Source organism: Synchiropus splendidus, chromosome 1 (genome assembly GCF_027744825.2).
Source record: "Synchiropus splendidus isolate RoL2022-P1 chromosome 1, RoL_Sspl_1.0, whole genome shotgun sequence".
NCBI classification, from domain to species: Eukaryota; Metazoa; Chordata; class Actinopteri; order Syngnathiformes; family Callionymidae; genus Synchiropus; species Synchiropus splendidus.
Genome location: NC_071334.1, coordinates 52543028 through 52565164, shown reverse-complemented (window position 1 = coordinate 52565164; position 22137 = coordinate 52543028). Strand labels below are relative to the sequence as shown.

The window sequence follows — 22137 nt, the reverse complement described above, 5'->3', positions numbered from 1 at the left end:
TACTGAACTCACCAGCGCCAGCTCCGTGACAGCACAATCGATATGTAGTGAGTCAGAGAGCCACATCAGCAGAAGCAAAGCTTGTACGCCAGTTCACATACCAAACTTACTCTGACATCACCAGATTCATTCAAGTTACCTTTTGCCTCCAGAGTTACAAGAGCCGCTCATAGTAGGTAGCTTTAGGTAACAGCGCAGAAAGTGACCAATGGGATTGCTGGAAAACATTTTGAAATATCCATGCAGATTATTGTAAATGTGTAATGTAGTGCATTCAAAGTTTTTCCTTATTTATGTTTGTTTTGTTCCATAAGTATTTATTTTTTGTTTATTGCAAACAGGCTTTGCTCATAACTGTTCCAAACACACTCAAGACCGACTGATGGAGGAAAACACTGTGAATTTCTGGTGAAACACATCTACTGAAAATAATTTTTAAAATACTGACAATTTAATGAATAAAACGAAGATGCATTTGCAAACACCTGATGTTTGTTTTCACCTAACAAGTGATTCAGGTGCGCTTTTGGCCCCATTGGTTCTGTCAGTATCATTTTTTAATCGCGATTAATCACTCTTTTTGCATTAATTTCAAACTTCTGATATACTTATACTTTATACATATACATATATATATATATATATATATATATATATATATATATATAGATACTGTCGAGGACATTCTTCAGAATAACTTGAAATATCCATGCAAATTATCGTAAATGCGTAATGTATTTGGTTCAAAGGTTTTCCTTAATTATTTTGTATAGTTCCATGTATTGTGCATTTTTGTTGGCGACAAAACATTCAACGGCCATGGTCTTCCCTGGCCACTGAAAAGGTTGTTCTAGGCGTGACTCTTTTCCCAAACAAACTGGCCTCAACTGGGTTAGCCCTGGGGAAATTGGACTCGGTCAGTGTTACAGTCAAATTGGATTTCGTTTTGATCAGTCTTTTGCCTAAAATTTAATTTAGTTTTGATCAGTCTTTTGACTAAAATTTGATTTAGTTTTGGTCTTGTCATCATCATTGTTATAGTCTAGCTCAGGAGTCGGCAACCCAAGGCTCTACCGCACTTGTAGTGGCTCTAGGGAGCTTTTTTAGAAATGTATGAAAATGGAAAAAGATGGGGGAATACATTTCAATAAGTTCTAATATAGTTTCTGTCGGAGAACAAACGTCTTCAAATGCTATAAAATAAATTTGGTGTTCATCATTATGAATTTGAAGCCTACTTAGTCATCTTGGTAGGAGGCCAGCTAGGGCTGCATCTCGAACTTCTGTCCGATAGCACTGCCGCAAATGTCTCAGTATTAGTGAGTACTCCGTCATGTGGTAAAAAATTTCAGCACTCTAAATGACGCTCTCTCATTCAGTGTGTGACATGCTTGTCAACCCTATAAACTGAAAAGTGACTTCAGAGGTGTCACTTCAGAGGTGTCACTCTGTGACCTCCAACTTGACTTGGACTTGGACTTGCAGTTTGAAGCTGAAGACTTGAGGCTGTAATGGCAGCAAAAGCTGAAGTAGCAGTTCAGTTACTTGGAGTTTTAAGAACTTTTATACCTGAATATAGGGCTGGACAAAGATGGAAAAAATGATCATCGCAGTTATTTTGATTCATATCATTATGGCAATTATTCAAACGACTATTCATCTTTTTAAGATTCTGCTGTCTTTTGCCGACTTTTTGATGACAAATAAATATCTTTGCGATGATCACATGGTTTCATATCACTTCACAAGGATTTGGGCCCGGGCCCATTTGTCCTAGAAAAGGTGGGCCCAGAGATCAAACCGCTGCTTTAGACAACAGCGGAGACAGGAGACAATGTTTCGAGCTGAGCTGTTGTGGTTCTGATGCTGTGCGCTGAAGAAGTCGCTCCTTTGATTATAAATGTCCATATCTGATCTCTTCCTACGTCTCTGCAGCGTGATGAATGACAAGGAGCACTCGGTTTCACCCCTTTCTCAGGTTTAGCACGAGCAATTGCTCTTATTTATCCACTTCCAAAGAATCACTGGTTTTTGAAACATCTCCAACAAGCAGCCGTCACTGCTGTTGACTCAGAACGCTGGATGAGCGTCTGCTCCTCGGAGGCGAAAACCATGCCAGCGTTGCACAGACGACCGAGTCGAGAGCTAACAGAGGCTAATACGATTCAAAGTACACTGTACAAAAACACCTGAGCACAGTGTGCCCCACAAACAGAACACGAGACATCCATGCTCGTATTACTCAGTGGTTGACAATATCCCAAAACATTTCATGTTGGTATCTGTAAAGAACTGAGTGCACAGCAAAGGGTGTTACTTTCTTCATTCAGGGTTCAACTGCGACAAATGATCCCCATTACAGGCCTTGTGTACCGTAAATTAGTGACAGGCCGATGAGGCTTCATGAAACAGTGTCCTTATTTTCAGAAACCACCAGATGGCGCTGTCTGCTCTAAATCTCTGGATTTAAACAACCATTTAAATGAAACCTCACATCGTTTTCAGACCGAGAGCACCATCTGGTGGGCTCTGAAAATAGGGACACTGTTTCATGAAGCCTCATCAGCACATCACTACCATAAACAGCCGAAGCGTTCAGACCTTGGAGTGTTTCACCAACTGTTGGAATTGAAAAACTTTATGTTCGCTGTATTACCATATTTTCCGGACTATAAAGCGCACTGGAATATTAGCCGCACCCACAAAATTTAAGAAGGAAAATTGATCTTTTTCATACATTAGTCATACATAAGGTGCTATCTGCGCCCCTGAAAATGCATGAGTATCCACTACCTCTAGTTTTGAAAACAGGGTCCAGCATCGAGACTGACCCATGAAACAATCTCAGCAATGTTCTGAACTTGCGCTTCACAAAGTTCATGATTCAAGTGTACAAAATGCGTTCTTTTCACCCCCCTGTAGATCGCCTCTGTTGGCAGAGCAGCGGACACGTGGGTGAAAACAATTGTTCCCAATAGAACCGTTGCTTTTAAGTGAGTTCTTGCTCAGTTCTGAGCGTCACAGGGTCAGTGCAGCAGGCGTGGCGCTGAATCATTTCCATGCTGATGGATACTATGGATACTTACATGCTGGTCTCTTGTCCAGTCACCTGATACATGCATCAATACATCACGCTCGCAGACCCACCTAGTACCCGACAAATCGAATAATATGCAAATTATCTTTGAGATTCCCCACGGTTTCACGAGCAGAAACTTCAAATAAGAGGGAGACAAATCATTTAGTAGGTTGCTAAATTACTCGCCGCGCCATCACGATTTTCAATCTCTGTGCTTGACACCGTGACTGAAACATCTGACCATTTAGAGGCCAGTGACGCACTGTGTTTCATACAATAAATATAGCGTCACCTTGTGGTTTTGAAATAATCCTTAAATTCATTTATAAATAGTTTTTTTTAACTCTATAAAGTCTATCATGGCAGACTGTTCCAACCACATCGGTGCCTGTACAGCTCGTGTGTTTTGACCTCAACACCTTACATGTCCACTCACTTTCGGCTCTTCGTACACGCTTTGTCGCGGGTCAGTGCCACCTCTCTGTGCGTAAACACCCTCTGTACATGAGGCTCCAGCTCCGTCATTGGATCCCATCAAACTTCTCTTTTGGATTAAACCACTGTGCCCCAAGTGTGTCACTGAACCACAACCTGGAACTCTGCCTTTATCATCTGGACAACATGAACTTTATATAATATTATTTATAAAAAATACTTTTCATTAGGGCCAAGAAGTCCTCATCCAAATCAATGGAAAATTCTCTGGTCTTCTTGTGCTCCGCACAGGTGACCACGTGTGTGGTACTGACCCCTGGCCTCGGCATGGGTTTTGCTTGTTCACTCCAGAAAGTGAGGAAGGTCACTGTCAGACATTAAAAAATTCTCTAAACTTTCAAATTTGACAAAAAATAGCAGCACTGTAAGGACAAAGACGGAACTTTCTTCACATGCCTCAGTATCAAGGGTCTCTGTTCTCTGCAGAATATGACATCCCTAAATCTGCATGTCCTGCTGCGAAGTTTTGCTTCCTGACATTTCTCTTACACCCAAATCGTAACATTCAGAACCACATATTTCATTTCAACTCTCAAACACTGGCTGCTTCCACAGCAAACAGTGAGAACAATGGCAACGCTTCACACTTCACCTGGGAGAAGTGCATATTCACAGTTCCGCTATTTTCATAATCCCGTTTAAAGTACTGCATTACTCAAATGATAGTCAACTAGTGGTGGGTAGATGAGGTATCATGAAACAGTATTGTAGGGTTGATGAACTACGTGGTTCCGTTGGTTTAGAAATGATGTGAGGTTTAAAACATTTTGCAGCAGACAGCGCCATCTGGTGGCCTCTGAAAATCTGAACACTGTGTCATGAAACCTCACCTACACATGGCTACCAAATGTCCTCGGTGTGAAAAGCCAGCCTCCCTTAGTCTCATGTTCTGGTCGGCCTCAACTCTTGCTCAGCACATAAGTAAAACACCTCCCAGCCATCAGTAAAGCAACACTTAAAACCAACCCGCTCTCCTTTAATGTTTGGGGTTACGGCAATAGACTTTAATGCAGCTCATCTTAACACAATGGAAATTTGACAAGAACTGCCAGTAAAGAGAAGGAGATTCTTCCATCTCTCAAACTGGAAAGTACTTAGCAAAAGTGCCTGGTTCCAGCCTTTAGTAGCTGGATTCATACATGCATTCATGCAAACACTGTCAAGAGCGTGAACTTGATTCTTAACTTTGAAACATTCAAAGGGGCAGAGGGAATGAAAAATCGTTTGAGTAGCTAAATAGAATTAGCAGCTTAAAAAAGCCTGGGGGCAAAGTGGAGCTGTGTCCCCTGTGGCTACGCTTTAGAGAGGGAGGGATATATTAAGCTTGACTAGATTTTATACATCCTTGCTTACGCGCGTCTTTTTTTCCTGCTAAAATGCTCTGTGTTGGAGGAGGGGGGTGAATGAAGGGTATAAAAGCAAGTGATGGAGGTCATGACAGGCTGTTTCTCTTTTCTTTCTTACCTTTGTTAAGTGTGATAATTATGCAGTTGCATTTCTGTCTTCCAGCTTAGTTTGTTGTGTTTTGTTTAGGCTCAGTCATCTGGGTGAGTTCCACTTGCTCTGCGGTGCAGGACCGGAGCTGAAGAATGAACACGACGCCATACTCCAACTCAGGATTTTCCTGGGCCATGTACCTGATGAGAAAAGGCCGGACAGGCACCGGACTCTTTGGTAAAGCCTGCTTTTCTCTCTATCTTATCCTATATTATGAGCATTATTGGGCGTCGAGTGCTGAGATGACCAATGTGTTGGATGCATTTTAGGCTTTTCCTCTGAGATTTATTTTCTAAAATTACCGTCATCGCTATGATCTGTTTAACAATTTTAGTAATGAATTAATGATCAAATAAAAGACAAACAAATACAACAAAAATAAAATGCTGTCAATCTTAATAGGCATTGAAGGCAGTTTGACTGAAGCCTTTTTTTATTTTAATTTTTGTGTCTTTCAATAGCAGTAATATAATAATAACATAATAATAATAATAAACAATATGTTAATAATAATATAATAGCTGATGTTATTGGTATATAATAATAATAATAATAATAATAATAATAATAATAATAATAATAATACATTATTTATGGGTACCATTATTATTGTAGTTGCAAATATATCAGAGGAAACGAATAAGTAAAATTGAATAAGTATGAACAATATGGATCAGCGGAGGATATGTTTGCATTCTTCAGCATTTTGTGTTACTTACTTCTTATTTGTATTTCCTTCCATTATTTGCAGACACTACTGTGTTTATCTACAGTACAGCCATTTATTCCCAAAAATGCTGATTCACTGTGGTAAAGGTTTACCACACTATACCATACCATATTTAGGTAAACATGGTATTTTGACAAATCGTGGCGATTGTTTGTCATAATTGTTGGCGATGGTGGTATTGGTGGTGTCTGCGTGTGAACTTGTACAGCTATAGTTGTGGGACTAATTCTTGGAAACACACATCCTTGTGAGGACCTTTGCTATTTGGTGCTATTTGTGGTGACCTTTTGCCAGCCCCCCACGTGGTTAAGCCTCAGTTTTAGATTTGAAACTTCAAGATAACTGGGTCATTATAATTGTGTCTCAGTCTGGTTCAGAGTCCAATACAGAGTCAGGTTAGTCATATGTTTCGGATGGTTAGGTTTAGTGAGAGAGGCTGGGGAAAGGGTGATGGCCACGAGAGGACCCCACAAAACATAAAAGCATAACATGTGTGTGTGTGAGAGAGAGAGAGAGAGACAGAGAGGGGCAGCATGGGTCAGATGTGAATTTTTTAATATATTTTTACTCATTTAACTAACATACAATGAGTTAGTCATTTGACTTACTTGTGAAGTCACATTTTTGTCTCGTTTTTTTATTTTTATTTTTTATATTTTTTGTGGTTGAATGTTCAACTGAAAATAGCACAATTCTAAAGAAATGTTCACCAATTACAAAAGTCGCATAAAGAAAGATAAATAACGAAACCGCTTTGCCAACATGCTTTTTAAAAACTAACTACAGATTAAGTACTAAACAAATGGTCATGTCAGTTTCATACAAGCACAGTAAGTGTCGGTACTGAGGCTGGGACTGAGCCACGCCCCCTCTCGCGCGGACCAGACGCTGATTTGTCGCCTGCATGACAGTGACGTCGATCCTCGAGCGTTTCTATTGGCCGCACAACTCATGACATGCTAATAAAGCGCTCTCCAACTTAAATGCACAGCGAGGGTCTGTTATTCTCAACACTGAGCGGCGGTTCGCGGGAGGCCGTTTATCTTTATTATTTTTGCCGCACAACTGTGGCGCTCAGAACCGTGGTATCGCGCGTTACTAATGCTTTAAGGACTTAAGATTCACGCCTGGAACTGGAGGAGCAGTCTCGCTTCCGGCCCACGGCGGCGCACATGGTTGGATAACGCCACTTCTCTGGATTTAATTCAATAGAACTGCGAGAGAGAGAGAGAGAGAGAGAGACGTGTTTTAGTGAATAGAAGTGGAGGAACGTTAAGATCTGAAACAGAGGACATCGTGGATGCGTCCGTTGAGAAGCCCAGATGGTGTTTCTTTGGGATGCGAAATACGGTACATTTATTGATTTATTTCCTGCATTGATATGTCTATTAATTGATTGGTGTCCAATAAAAAGACACACAGACTAATGGAAAATGACTTCATTTTATTGTCCTTTAGTTTTGTTAACATGACGTTTTTTTTAATCTATACATTATATACACGTCCTCTTTTCTTATTTTCTTTTTCTTTTCTATTTTTTGTAAATTCACGGAGTGTTGGAAAATGTGTGGTGTGTGTGGTCCATGTATAGCTATATTTGTGGGGAACAATTCTTGGACACACACTTACTTGTGGGGACCTTGTGGAATTGTGGAGCTCAAACTTGTCCCTACAATTTTAAGCCTCAATTTGAGGACTACAACTTGAAAATAACTTTTAATTCTAATTGAATTTAAGTTTGGTTTAGGTCATGGTTAAGGTTAACCATTTGTTTTGGACGGTCAGGTTTGGGAATACAGGCTGGGGAAAGGGTTACGGCAACGAAATGTCCCCACAAAAAATATTCAAACATATTGTATCTTTTATTTGCATCAAGATATGTATCACTGTTGCCATTGTGTTTTGTTCTACTTGTTTTGAAATCTGAATAAGCATTTAACACAGGCTGAAATTTTCACATTCCTGCAGTTTCCATCACCTTGAGCATCTAAGATCAACGCTATATATCATTGAGGTCAAAAACTCAACTGACCCGATGCTCTGTCTATTAAAGTCAAATGGTCTCCTTGTCAACTTCTGTCAATCATTTCATCACTTCTTCTTCTGGAAAAAAAATGGTGACATTCGAACACTGAAGAAAAATCTGTCCCATTGTAAATGTTAATAGTTGAGTTACTCAAGCCCACGTATGCAACACAATCAATAGTATAGTAGAAATATTCTACTGGAATACTATCAACTTAAAACCTTTTGAAAATGACCAATGGCCTTCTTCTGAACACCATTGTATGAAATGTAATTTTTGGCCTTAAAACTGAGTCATGATTGTTGTTTTACATTTGTTCTTTTCCAGATCCAGCCCCGGGCCGACGCTACACTCCCCCTTCAACCGCGCTAGCCTCAGGGGTGAAGACGGCCGAGGCCATGCCACTCGGAGCTCAGGAGGTCGGAGGCGGAGTTGCCATGGTGGGAAAATTGCACTTGGCAGAGCGAGGAATGATTGATGTAAAGTCTCCACAACACAAACGGCAAGTTGTGCAGTGTTGTACGTGTGGAATATGAACTTCCTTGTCGTAACGGTGCAGGTGATCTCCGACCATCCTGCAGAGCTGGTGAAAACAGACAGTCCAAACTTCCTGTGCTCGGTGCTTCCTGCACACTGGAGGTGCAACAAAACTCTGCCCATCGCTTTTAAAGTGAGTAACCAAGGCTTTATTACTGCATCATGACCAGGCCAAATCGCTGCCCCGTCGTGTACATCATAGCAAGTGTGTGTGAGTTTCATTGTTGCATATGTCGCAGAGCAAAAGAGATGCTGCATGTCTTTCCTGTGCTTTCAGACCAAAATAACTAACGGATGAGCCGCAGAAAAGCAGCTTTTAGCCAGCGCCACTGATTGATTGAGGATGTTCTATGCATTAACAGCGTGTGTGTGTGTGTGTGTGCGAGCCTTGTGATGGATTAAAAAAAAAAAAAAGTCAAATGTCGCTGTCTTTGCGCTGATGTACAGAAGATGATTGCTGTGAGATGTAAATGGAGACATTCTTCCCCACCACACTTGCATGTTGATGCGCTCACTGAGGCCCTACACACACATACACGTGCAGGCAGTCGAATCTTTCTAATGTGTCCGAGCAAACACTCAAACTCTCTGCACCTGGACCACTGTGAGAGATGGGTCGACGTCTGCAGTGGTGACTGCTTTAACAGTTGAAAACAGAGATGGGAGATTTGCATAATTCACATTGAGGAATGGAACATGTGTGAAATGTACATATAAAAAAGGTAGAAATAAAGCCCTTCAATTGTCGTTGAATTGTATAGGTTCATTACATAATTGTTCACCTGAATCATAATTTAATATATTCGCAATATACATAAGTCAAGAGTCTTCCAATATAATATGTAAACTAACTCTAGTCATTGAAGTCACTTGACACCATTGAGGGTGCTGGATATCAAAGAACTTCAAGCAATTTTTACAAATATTTATCCTTTCTCAAACTGATGGATGAAGCTCAGGATTCCGTCTGTTCTGAGGTTTCATTTTGTCCACTTGAGGCCACCGTATTCTGTGACGCTCACCATGGAACTGCCATCTCAAATGAACGAGGAACAGGTTTCTTTCAGAGCGTGAGCCCTCATTTTATTGGCCTGATGTCACAAGGCTTTATGTCTTGACCGCAAGAAGCTCCTTAGTGCGGAAATTGCGGTGGTTTACATTCAATTCAGGATTAATTTTTGTTGCGCAGCATAGATATTTTTGTGCTGAGATCCTATCAGCAGTGCGCAATTGCGCATGACTGCATCTTAGAGGGAAAGTTGCATGCAGGTTTTTTTTTTTTTTTTTTTTTTTCTAATATTGCTGAATGAGATGACATGGAGGAAAAGAAACCCCTCTCGCTGTCTCTGCAGGTGGTCGTCCTGGGAGACATCCCTGACGGCACCTTGGTGACTGTGATGGCTGGAAATGATGAAAACTATTCTGCGGAACTTCGCAACGCCACAGCTGCCATCAAAAACCAAATGGCGAGATTCAATGACTTGCGGTTTGTGGGCCGAAGTGGAAGAGGTATACAAGCCAAAACACACACACACACACACACACACACTTGTTCCGCCGCCTTTGTGGGGACGTTTCATTGACCATTCAGCAGCCTGTAAACTCTAAACCAGAATCAGCATCAGCTTCACTGCCAGGGTCAGTGAGGATCCTACCAACAAGGAAAGTGCTTCGGTACGTCGTGCAATAATGAACAAAACAAAATAATATGAAACTATATAAATAAACCAGAAATAAATGAATTAAAATAAACAGAAGTAACTAATAAATAAATAAAGGGCACAAATCCATCAGTCGGACCAGTCGAAAACCAATGCTTCATTTTAACCACGACTCTCAACTGTCCACTGACTGACATGGCTTGATAGGTGGAAGTAGGATGAAGAGCTGGTGGGGTCAGAGACGCCTTCTACAGCGAGTGATGGCTGATGGGTTTTTGTTCACCTCTCACTGCAGATTTGTCTCTCAGCGCACTGTGCACCGTTTGTGAGGAACAATATCAGTAGATATTGTCTTTTATTTCAATCCAACGTTTCTGCAAACAAAACAATTAACCTCAACCATGCATAGGGAAAAGAAAATCTGGGAGCTGTGGTTGCTGGAATGATTCTGCAAAAATTGCAATTTTACAGTAGACTGTAAATGCTAAACTGTACAATCTGATAGAACTTACTGGATTTATTGTTTTTTGTTAAATCCAAATATTCCCATTTCATTGATCTTTTCAGCACCGGTCACAGAAAATCACACTCAAACCCTGGTCAAAAACACTGAGCAAATAACGACCAAGATGGCGTCCTCATTGCCGTTTCTCTGAGTTCAATTCAAACACAAGGTTTGCTGTCAATCCCTTAACTTCCGTATAGTGAAGGTGAAGTCAACAAAAAACGTATATACGATACGACGAGGTGAAAAGAAACCGAATAGTTCCCATGACACAAATCCCACTGGTGCTAACGCAGCCCTCACAGCGTCGGAGCTGGTCAACCAAATAGTCATCAGAAAATTATCGGTTAACATATATATAAATATTAGTGGTGGGACTTTAACAAGTTAATCGCAATTAATGAATTAATCGCGATTAACTTGTTAAAATATTTCAATCGCATTTAATCGTTTTAATTAAATTTTATAGTTTGCTCTCCAGACAACAGGGAACCTTTGTCAGTGCAGGAGTTCCTGGTCCACTGATCACACTGATGCACAAGACACGTGGCAGCTAGGATGATAACAACAACAACAAACATGGAGGAATCCTTGAACAAAAGCAAACAAAAGCTTCTGTTTGCTTTTGTTCAGGGATGTTTGTCACTACACAATGGCCAGTGTTTCCACTACTCTGAATGTACTTGAGATTCTTAGAAAATTGAAATTCTTATTCAAATATTTTTAAGACATTAAAAGAGCTTTAGTTTAAATAAGGTGATATAAAAACTTGAATATAGCCACCATCGGCATTTATTTAGCTATTGTCAAACTGATGCAAAATGAACAACATTTGAAAAATGTGGCTTCTTGTGGCAAATATTCTTATACGATTAAACTGCGATAAATTGAGATTGATTAATCACAAATTCTGTAATTAATTAGATTATTTTTTTGAAGCAAATCCCACCCCTGATATTAGTGCTGTCAGTCGATTGAAAAAATTAATTAATTGAATTAATCACATTTTTATGTCATATCTGATAAAGAATTTGAGTTCTAGGATATTAAAAAATTGTAGTTCATGACTAATCAGTTGAATACAGTAAGAAGAGAAGATTTGAAATACAGTTTTTTATTGGTGAACTGTGTTTCATAAATGAAATCCAAAAGTAAAGGTCAAGCACATCCACACACCAGTTAGGCCAGGTGCATTATTCAAAAATGTAAAACAAACAGCAATACAGTTAAATAAATAAAATGAGGCTGTTTTCAAAAATGTAATACAAATACAGCGATTCAGTTAAATAAATAAAATTGTGAAATAAAATAAGGCTGTCTCAAATGGCACTTAAGCTCAATATAGCAATTCAACAATGAATACTAGAAATATAAAATGCCTCTAAATGAGGCAAAATGAAGAACCATTGATACTAATACATTTTTTAATGGGTTAAATTGCGGCGGAATTAATTAATCGAATTAACGCGTTAAAATGACAGCACTAATATATATATATATATGAGTCATCACACAAGGTATATTAATATATATATATATATATATATATATATATATATATATATATATATATATATACATACTACCTGTCATTGTCGATCACAACAACTGATGTTGTTGTGATAAAGACCCTCTGGTTGTGATGCATCTGCTCCTCCCTCCCTGCTGCTCACTGGGCAGCAGCCTGTCTGCTGTGGAGGTTCTTTCAATCTGTCATGTAAAGTTTGCATCCTGGAGCACATGCACAGGAAAATGCTGTGCAGGGAAGCACCGTCAAATTAAACACAGCATTTAAAGCACCAGCACTTGACGGAGCACGGAGAGCTTTCCGGGCACAACAAATTCATGGTCAATCCATGTGATCAGTTTCAGTGATCAGCAAACATCCTGATCGGATCATCCGTAATATATACACATATTAGTGCAAACATTAGATATGAATGTCATGTAAAATACAGCTGTGAAAACAAACATTTTAAACAAAACTAATGGGCAAAAAAATGAAAAATGATAAGGGTACATCTTCTCCACCATCTTTTCAAGCGGCCACTGAACTCTCTCCGTCTTCACTTCACTGACTTCACGGCGCGTCTGGTCTTCTCTCTACTCCTCCTTGCGGAAATCCAAAATAGTATTAGATGTGTCGCTTTATCATGCTGGGGAAGCAGTTAGAAGGCCTTCTTTTTTTGGGGTATGGCTGAGGCTTCGGCTCCTGGTACACTGGGTCATGGTGCCTCTGGAAGGCCTGATCTGCTCCGTGCACATATGCTTGTGTTTATGCACATATGCTTGTGTTATTTTTCATGCGTGATTTGTGGTTTAGAAAGTTTAGAAATACAGTAGGTGGGAGGCAGACTGTGAGCAGCATGTAAAGAGGAATTATACCAATAGGGGCAATAGTTGTGTTAATACAGCCTTAAAAATAATGTTTCATTGTGTCGTAAACATAGTCGTAAACAATTATTGTAATCGTAATTTCATAATCGTAAACACAACATACCTTGTGTGACCCACATGCTGCAGGAAGGAAACCAGATGAGTCCAGATGACGATTCCGATGCAATTTAATACGGAGACAAACTAAAATCGCAACGGTATCAAACTACTCCAGCAGAGGGAAACAAAGTCCGTCAAAAGAAACAAACCAATAATAATAATAATAATAACCTTAATGCATGTGCTCAACGAGGGCAGGAAAAGGTCAGACAGAGTAGCAGGGATGCACAAGACAGGTTTGGATTGATGAGGCAACATTTTTGTGGGAAATGCATAAAGAAAAACACATGAATTTCATATGAATATTGCCCTATGGAGAGTGGATCCGTGTCTGACTGAGAGGTGAATGGTCCTGTTCCCCTTCACTCTCGAGATTGTCGGTTGAACTCCAAAAGTGGTGAGGTACAGCGGCTGATCCTTAGATGAACGCTTCAGTGACGGTGGCTGCACTTTAAGCTCCATGTCTTTGTCACTCCGAAACGCTTCTTGAACTCAAATATCCACTAGTTCTATATCCAGTAGTTGACTATGAAAGGCAACCTACTAGTGTTTCCACTTGTTGCAGAGTAGCTGTATGGGAGAAAAGATCCCACTCCTCTCTACTGAAGTCATAGGAAAGAATGTATGGACACATAGAAAATTGACAAGTGAGAGAACTTTTACAAGTTTGTTAGAAAAATGTGCAGACACAAAGGAAGAACTAAAGGCCTGACAGAACCGGGAGAAATAAACACAACAACATCCGAGGAAAACCTTAAAAAGACCCGACAAATACGGAATAGAAGACACTGTGAAGAATAATCATCATTGAGATACAAAAAGTGACCAGGTGGTCAGAGCTCACTCAATTACACGCCAAGCACATCGTGGCAGAATGTGCATGTACGGCTGGAGACAGACAACAAAGTGGTGATGGGCAGATGAAGTGTCATGAAACAGTGTTGCCGGGGTGATGAAAACCGTGTCCTAATTTTCAGAGGCCACTAGGTGGCGCTTTTGGTTCGGAAATGACGGGAGGTTTCCCAACATTTTACAGTAGACAGCGCCATCTGGTGGCTTCTGGAAATCAGGACATGAAAGCTCATCTTCTCCTCACCAGAAGTAAGTGACAAAAGAAGCACTGGAGGTTCAGAAACTCAACAGCGGCAGAAAACTAACAACAAACAACTAAATAAAATACATATACATATGATAACATGAAGTGATCATCAAGAGCGAAGTGTTCATTCGCCTCAGTGGTGAGTAACCAAACTACAAACAAAAAATTGAATGCGTGGATTTGAACTGTGAGAGTTTTCGCTGTTTATTTTGTTATTGATTGTGAATGTGTATGAATGATGGAGGTGATGTGGTAGCAGCTGTGGCTACAGGTGTAGCCAACCACCACCAGGGTGACTGACGTATAATAAAATCTCTCTGTTCACTTTCGTTGCCTCAAAACACGCTGTATTAATCCAAGCTATTATTATTATTAACAGCTATGTGATACATGTGTACGTGCAAAGCAGCTGAGGTGAAGGGTGAAAATATTGGTCTATAAAAACCCACTTCCACCAACCGGCTTGTTGTTTGTTTCCCTGGTCACGTGGCGCAGTATAATGACTATCTTAGTTACATTTTCAGAAGAATAATTCATGTTTATCACTAGCTATTTTTTTAAAAACAAGCAATCTCTCTAGCATCAGTTGCTAGCTCAATTTCTACTGAAACATATAAAAACAAATGTTATTGTTTTGTTCCTAAGCATAATTGAAAAAACAAATATTAAGAGATATAAACGATTTTTTAAATAAAATACTATATAATATAATTTTAAAAATCAATTTTGAGTTTGTTTGCCATTTAGTAACTAAACCACGGGAAATTGAACAGCGGAAAGAGAAATGAATGAAATGTATATAAAGTATTGACTTAGAGAGAAGAGAGACGTGGAGTGAAACCAAAAATGATACTGTCTCTTCTGGAAATACTCCAATTTTTATGGTGCACTCAAGATTTCTGTAGAATAAAAGGCTGGACTTGCACTGTTATATGTCCATGTTAAATGATTATGAATCATGTTTTGAGAATTTTTATTGTGTACATATTTCTTTTATAAACTGCATGTAGAATTCATGTGAGATAAATACAATGAAAAAGAAGTCCAAACCTAGCAGAGTATTGGTGTTTATACATAGTGGACAGATTGAAGATACTCATCTTTTTCAAGTTCCTTTTTCTTTGATGAGCCTCAGTTACCACGCGGTGATTCACTGTAAAAAATATCGTTCACCTAATTTGCTCCATAGTCAATTGAAGGCAAACATTTATATTATATTTTACAAATACGAGTGCAAATCCTGCCTGTTAGTGTTTCGTTCTGCTCAGTCTGGAGTATTTGTGCAACAGAATGGTTCTGGTAGATTTAAACAAATTTGTGCGATAATCTATACGACCAACAAGCAATTGTTAATGTTGTGTTAATACATTGACATCTTTATATTTCAAAGCAAAACCTCTTCATATATTTGTCCCTGTAAACCCATCATTGCCAACTGATCCACATTTGCATATTTTTTTATTTCAGATTAGAAAAGTTTTATTTACTTTTTTGAGGAACATAATCGTTTTGCCTATTTTCTTTTGCTGCTGTCTCCTAGGAAAGAGCTTCACTTTGACAATCACCGTTTTCACCAGCCCGCCTCAAGTGGCCACATACCAAAGAGCCATCAAAATCACAGTGGACGGACCCAGGGAGCCACGACGTGAGTGACACATATGCACATCACGCACCATCCAGAGGAAACACAAACCACTCGCAGCTTTAAAAGGTGAACAACCTGCTTACTTCGTGAACCCGGAAGTAAGCAGGACCCAAGAGCTGAGTCTCACTGGGAGGACTATGTTTATTAAAACAGGCAACCGACATGGACATAGACAGATAAACAGAACGGATTGTGTCTCAGAACCATGAGAAGGCTGTTTCCGCCTGGCGATATCACAGAATATGATTGAAATTAACCTATCCACAACCCTTTTGCCGTCGTAGTTTGGCCACCATATTTGTTTACTGGTGTAATCTGGCAGTTCCACATCTGGTGAGTCGCCACACTCGCAGCATGGAAGTGCTGTTATTGGTGGGATGTCTGACGCTGGTGACTGGAGGAAACCGCAGATGTCCAAACTTTAAACAGTCGTTTACAAAACTAACTCAGAGCTTTTTAATCTCTGAAGTATTTTGGTGTTGTTTTTTTTTTGGTAGGAAGCTCTTCCCCCTAACTGCACCGCTCTCCAGAGCAGCTCTCTGCCTGGCACTGGGGAGCGTTGCAGTTCGCTGCACGGCACACAGCACTTGGTGAATGCGAGCAAAATAGCTTAACAGGGATGAAACTCACGTGGTTCTATGTATTTAATCAACAGTCAAACCTTCATATATATTTTGTTTGAATAAATAAATGTTTAAATATGTGAAACGTGACGCACAGCTGAAACAACTGTTGCATATCTTGCATAAATATATGACAGAAGATGAACAAAACTATAGACATTTAGCTTGTAGGAATGGAATGAATCATGATAAAACATGTTTTTTAAATGAATGAGGGTCAGCTGAGTGAAACAGCTGCGCAGAAGATTCCTGCATCTGAAAATGGTACCTTGACAACAGCTACTGAGTTCATCTCTGTTATCTCTCATCTCTCCATTATTTGACTCTGGTGTTTGTTTTAATAGAAAGTTATTTTTGTACAAATTGTTTTTTACAATGCAAGTTGTAAAGTCAGTCGTTGACCTGGCGTGTCTGGAGAGGAATGGGCCTAGGGCGGGGCTTTGGACGCCTGTTTCAAAACCCTTGCTAAACGCTAGTGATGGGCTGATGAGGCTTCATGAAACAGTGTCCTAATTGTCAGAGCCCACTAGATGGCGCTCTTGGTTTAAAAAAAATGATGTGACGTAAGATTGAAATGGTTGTTTAAAGCCAAAGATTTTAGAGCCGAGAGCGCCATCTGGTGGCCTCTGAAAATGAGGGCACTGTTTCATGAAGCCCATCACTACTAAACGCCTGCTTAATACTGAAACCTGGTGGACACTCTAATCCTCCCTGGACGTACAAAACAATGCACTCTCTCCGATCCTCATATATTTGCTCGATAGATGAGTGCGGATGTTGCCATAACCAAACCCCCGGTTTGCAGATCAAATATAAGCAACAGTATATCTGTTATAGCTGTTTCTCGATCAGACACTCCAAATGTGCGGGAAAAAAATGTTTGCTTTGATCATCGAACCTCAATGTCGCACAGCAGCTCTGAGCCGTCACGACCAAACCAGCTGAATATCAGTTTTCTGTGACAGCTGGAATTTGAGCTCCATGATTTTGGGCAGATAATCCGATGACCCACAACCAAGCGGGATGCTGAGGAGATGGCCATTTGGAGATGCAAAGATAAAGACGCAGCTTGAACTGATAGGAGACGCTGACCACTGCATGCCAATAATGCTTTTGTAAGTGGTCGGTTTCCCATTTGCAGCCTAAGGTTTACACGGCAGCGGCATCACAGTCGACTGTCGCTGAGAAAACTACTGAACCCACATTTACACAGAGCCGTAGCCGGTTGTTGCCTCCTAGTCAGTAGCAGGTCAACCACTGTTTCTAAAAAGAGGAATACAGTTGGAAGGTACTATGATTAAAAAAACATTCAAACTGCCAAAAATAATTAAACAAATGAATATGTCTGTCAGGTCATCGGCAAAAGATGGACGAAGTCAAGCCAGGTTCGCTGGCTTTCTCTGAGAGGCTTACAGAGCTGGAGCAGTTGAGGCGCAGCACAATGAGAGTGACACCTCCTCACCATCTTCACCCTCAGCATTCGGCAAACTCTCGCCACTCGGCGGCGTTGCACTCCAGTACATTCTCCAGCCCGTCGCACACTCAGATTACTGCAGGTACTATTTACTTCTTTATACTTCATTCATTCTGTTTGAGTATTCTTTTGAGGCAACTTTCTGAAACAGGGTTTCCATCGAAACAAATCTGTGGAGGTATATATATATATATATATATATATATATATATATATATATATATATATATATATATATATATATATATATATATATATTTCATAATAATAAATAATACATGTATTTATTTTATGTATTCATCCAATAACACCGCTGTGAAACACAGCTCTGCAGTTGCCTCTTCTCAAACTCAGAAGCCTGAAATATCCAGAGGGACTTCATCACGAGAGCAGTGGCCGCTGGTTTTGTAGATCTAAATTTCTGAGTACATACTGTATCTAGCACCGATTCCACACACTCCATTTCAGGTTGAAAATAATAAGTGTTTTATTTTGAAGTGGGCAGGATGCCGGTGAGCTGGACAGTTCCGGTTGCTGTGTTGCAGCTGGCAGAGTTCCGGTGGTTCAGGACGCTGACCATGGTCACATGATGGCCCAGAAAACTAAATTATCCAGCAAACTCTGTAAAATCCATGTCACTTTAACTGGTTTTAGTTCAAGTCCATTTACCTCAGCCCATTACCCACAGCCAAGAACATAAGGCTGTGAACTAGACAGGTAGTGAGCAGAATCCAGTAACACCATACCTAAAAGAGAAGTATTTTACTTCATGTTACGTTGGTCCTTTGGTCTTGTTAATGTCTATGCTGGACACACACGTCTGATGCAAGAAGCGGTGTGAGTTGCAATGACGCCGGTTTGCAGATGTGTAGATTGGGGCTTGGCCTACCATCATTCGGGTCCAGGCTTAGATTGTTAGTTCTCACTGAGTGGTGATTTTACAGACATTCTAGCATCTGAGCATTACTGAGAGACCAGAAAAGGTCATCTCTGAATATTTAATTCACTTCTCAAATGCAAGGGTTTGTTATACTCCAGAAACCCGTTGAAGCTTTTCAGCTCGAAACCTACCCTACTACTAACATTGCCAAAAACACCATACCATACCGGATCAGCCACTGTCTGGCTCAACAAACCTGCCTTTGGTGTTGCCAGACTTCAGGACACCAGTGAAAACTATGCTAGTGATGACTGGAAAAAGAGGACAAAACAATAAAGTGGACAAAAGAAGACAGGACAGGAGGGAGTGTGAGAAAAAGAAGAGCAGAATAGTGTTGGAAGCTTTTATCTAGGGTGTAGATTCTAGGCCCCCAGCGACCTGCTCAGATGACGCAAAATGAGCAGCCAAGCCGGACACGTAGCAGCAGAAGGCATCGTGCACAGAGGCCCACCATCACGACTGCTGGAATATCGCAGAACTTCACATAACGCAGCTGACAAACTGGAAAAGGGGGTGTGTTGAGAACATTGCACGGACAGAAGCTACTCTGCTACATGGGGTGGGGGATGCTTGCATTATCCAAACTTTAGTGCTGATGCGGTGGAAAATTATATGCAACTATTTTATTTATTATCTTTGGGTTTTCTCAATATGTTCACCAAAAAATACCAGAAATATGTGAGTCCACAAATGTTGACTCACAACTAGTCAGTGGTGATATTCTAGAACTGTAGGAACTGCAGAGGGATCCAGTTGATGGACTATTATTGCTAGTCGTAGTAGTAGTAGTAGTACTAGTAGTAATATATCATGACAAATTTGATGCCAAATCTGATGACATATCTTCCTGTATTTTTTACAGATTCCCGACAGATGCAAACATCTCCATCATGGTCCTACGACCAGTCATATCCATACCTTGGCCAGATGACCACATCCACCAGTCCTCTTTCTCCAAGTCGCTCCTCACTCAGTGAGCTGTCCTCCAGGCTTGCAGGTAGCACCAGTCATGTTGAAACACAACATGCTTCCATGCCAGTATCAGTTTTAATCTTTGACCTTTGTCTGCACCCAGGCCCCGACCTCACGCCATTCAGTGACCACAGAATGAATCTGGAGAGACAGTTCACCTCAATTCCCTCCTTGTCTGACTCTCGCTTCTCTGATCCACGCGTACACTACCCTCCTACAGCAGCCTTCACCTATGCCCCCGCACATAACCCCGTCTCCAACAGTGCAATCGGAATCACCATGGCAACGGCAATGGCTTCCACCCCAGCTGGCAGATACCATTCTTACCTAACCCCTCCTTACCCCACCAACACCCACCACCAGGGTCAAAACGGGCCATTCCAGTCAGCGTCCTCGCCATATCACTTCTACTACTCTGCAACTGCTGGTTCATACCAGTTATCCATGATGACTGGAGGAGGCAGCGCCAGTGGCAACGACTCACGCTCTCCACCGCGAATTCTCCCTCCTTGCACCAATGCGTCCACAGGTTCGGCCCTCCTCCATCCTTCACTCCCAAATCAAACTGAAGGCTTAGGGGTGGAGGTGGAATCCTGTCACAGCAGTTCCCCAACAAACATGGTGGCTGTAGAAGCTGTTTGGAGACCATACTGATGTTGAAGAGCCATCGAAAAATTCAGTTTTTAAGAGACAGTGTAGAGTAGCACTAGTGATGGGTAGATGAGGTGTCATGAAACACTGTTGCAGGGTTGTCGAAACAGTGTCCTAATTGTCAGAGGCCACTAGATGGCGCTCTTGGTTTGGCAGTGATGTGAGGTTTCATTGAATCAGTTGTTCAAGTCCAAATATTTCACAGCAGGCAGCGCCATCCGGTGGCCTCTGAAAATCATGACACTCTTTTTAATGAAACGTCTTCAACCCTTCAATACAGTGTCATGAAACTTCATCTACCCATCACTAAGTAGCGCGCTTCAAGGGGGTAGTCATCATCGGTAGAACAGCAGTTTTCACTGAGACCAAGTTTAGGTACTACATCAATGGCCACTGATGTTGATGTACAAAAAGTAAATACTTCACATAAGCAGAGCAGCACAATTGAATCTTTTTTTGTGTGTAGATCTTTCTATCAGCACAAAATGTTTGGTTTGATATGTATCATTTTCATATTTACAGTTTACAACTATATGCGAGGGTGAATGTAAAGGGAGGAAGTAACAGACGGATGGATTATGTTGCTGTTTAGAGACACTAAAGGCCCACACGAGATAACAGCAATTTTTAAAAGATTCATTGTCAAGCAGTGACTCTCAAGTGGTCATGGTAACAATAAAATTAAAAAAGAACGGTTGACTTAAAAATGTATTCAACAAGGAAAATGCATCTTGAAGCTCACATTTGACCAACTGAAAGCAGATAACCGACCCACTTGTTAGACCCCATCCTCCAGGTGAGAATCACTGTTGTCGTCACTGTACAAGGCAGTGAACTCCACCGTCCCAGAACTACCCAGCGAAAATGACCATGTGGACATGTGTTGCCAAAATAAATGGAAGACCATTCCTGCATTTTAGGAAGTCTTGAACTTGCTTTGTCGTTATTTATTGATTAAATTATTTATGGATTTGTAATAAACCTGTTTCCACATATTTGTAAAAAGAACAACGGTCGGGAGATTTTGTAAATAAGGTAAAGTGAACATGGGGATCGAGATGAGTCCGGATTTTCTTTTCTCAAACAAAATGCATTTAAATGCACGCAGCAGCACTGTTGTTGACACCTGTTCATCAACCTGCTTTGTATAATATGAGAGTTGATATGCCGACTTGATGCAAATACAACATTTGATGAAGAAATTGTCCTGTTTCGCTTTTATTTTGTCTTTGTTTTGCTCTGTCTCTTCATGTGTGTCTGTGTGTGTGTGTGTTACGTTCACTTTCTTCACTAACATTTCTTTGATCTGATTTGTGCAGAAAAAAAAGTGTAAAAAAAATGGATTGGATTGGATTTTTATTTTGCTCCAACCACAAATTTTCAATTCAGGTCATCCCTATGTATTTATCAATCACTTTCAACCCAAAATGCTCCATTCATTTCTTTTTCAATAATAGACCTTTTTCAATATTAAACCTGAAACACTGAGACATTTATTTCAATTGAGTGAAAATGGATTTATGCCAGCAGATGGCATCTTTATGTACCAGCAACACTGGAAGAGAACTGTGTTGATACAGCATATTAGAATGTTATACGCCCTCTGAGGCATCATTAACTCATGAATAACTGGGACCATGAAAAAGGCACTAAATTTAGCGACAAACTTGGCAAAGCTGCTGCCATGAACACTTTATTCTTTTAGTG

The 22137-nt window shown here is 40.5% G+C and overlaps 1 protein-coding gene across 4 annotated transcripts; it reads left to right on the top strand.

Annotated features, from left to right (window-relative positions):
* Positions 1-5064: 5064 nt before the first annotated feature.
* On the top strand, positions 5065-21493 carry runx1 (RUNX family transcription factor 1). Of its 4 annotated transcripts, none has more exons than XM_053870755.1 (8): positions 5065-5248; positions 8155-8306; positions 8387-8497; positions 9717-9873; positions 15666-15770; positions 17746-17949; positions 19670-19804; positions 19883-21493. In XM_053870755.1, exons 1-8 carry the CDS (start codon positions 5164-5166, stop codon positions 20431-20433), a joined length of 1500 nt encoding a protein of 499 aa, XP_053726730.1. In that variant the 5' UTR covers positions 5065-5163; the 3' UTR covers positions 20434-21493. The 4 variants fall into 4 exon arrangements, with proteins under 4 accessions (XP_053726730.1, XP_053726746.1, XP_053726737.1 ...); XM_053870762.1 differs by lacking the exon at positions 5065-5248 and adding an exon at positions 6809-7151; XM_053870771.1 differs by lacking the exon at positions 17746-17949.
* The last annotated feature ends 644 nt before the right edge of the window (positions 21494-22137 follow it).

Bases quoted from the DNA above. Each gene is read 5' to 3' on its own strand.
- runx1 (XM_053870755.1), top strand. From the start codon at position 5,164: ATGAACACGACGCCATACTCCAACTCAGGATTTTCCTGGGCCATGTAC. The intron at 8,498-9,716 runs GTGAGTAACCAA...CTGTCTCTGCAG, and splicing joins CTCTGCCCATCGCTTTTAAA to GTGGTCGTCCTGGGAGACAT. The intron at 17,950-19,669 runs GTACTATTTACT...TATTTTTTACAG, and splicing joins GCACACTCAGATTACTGCAG to ATTCCCGACAGATGCAAACA.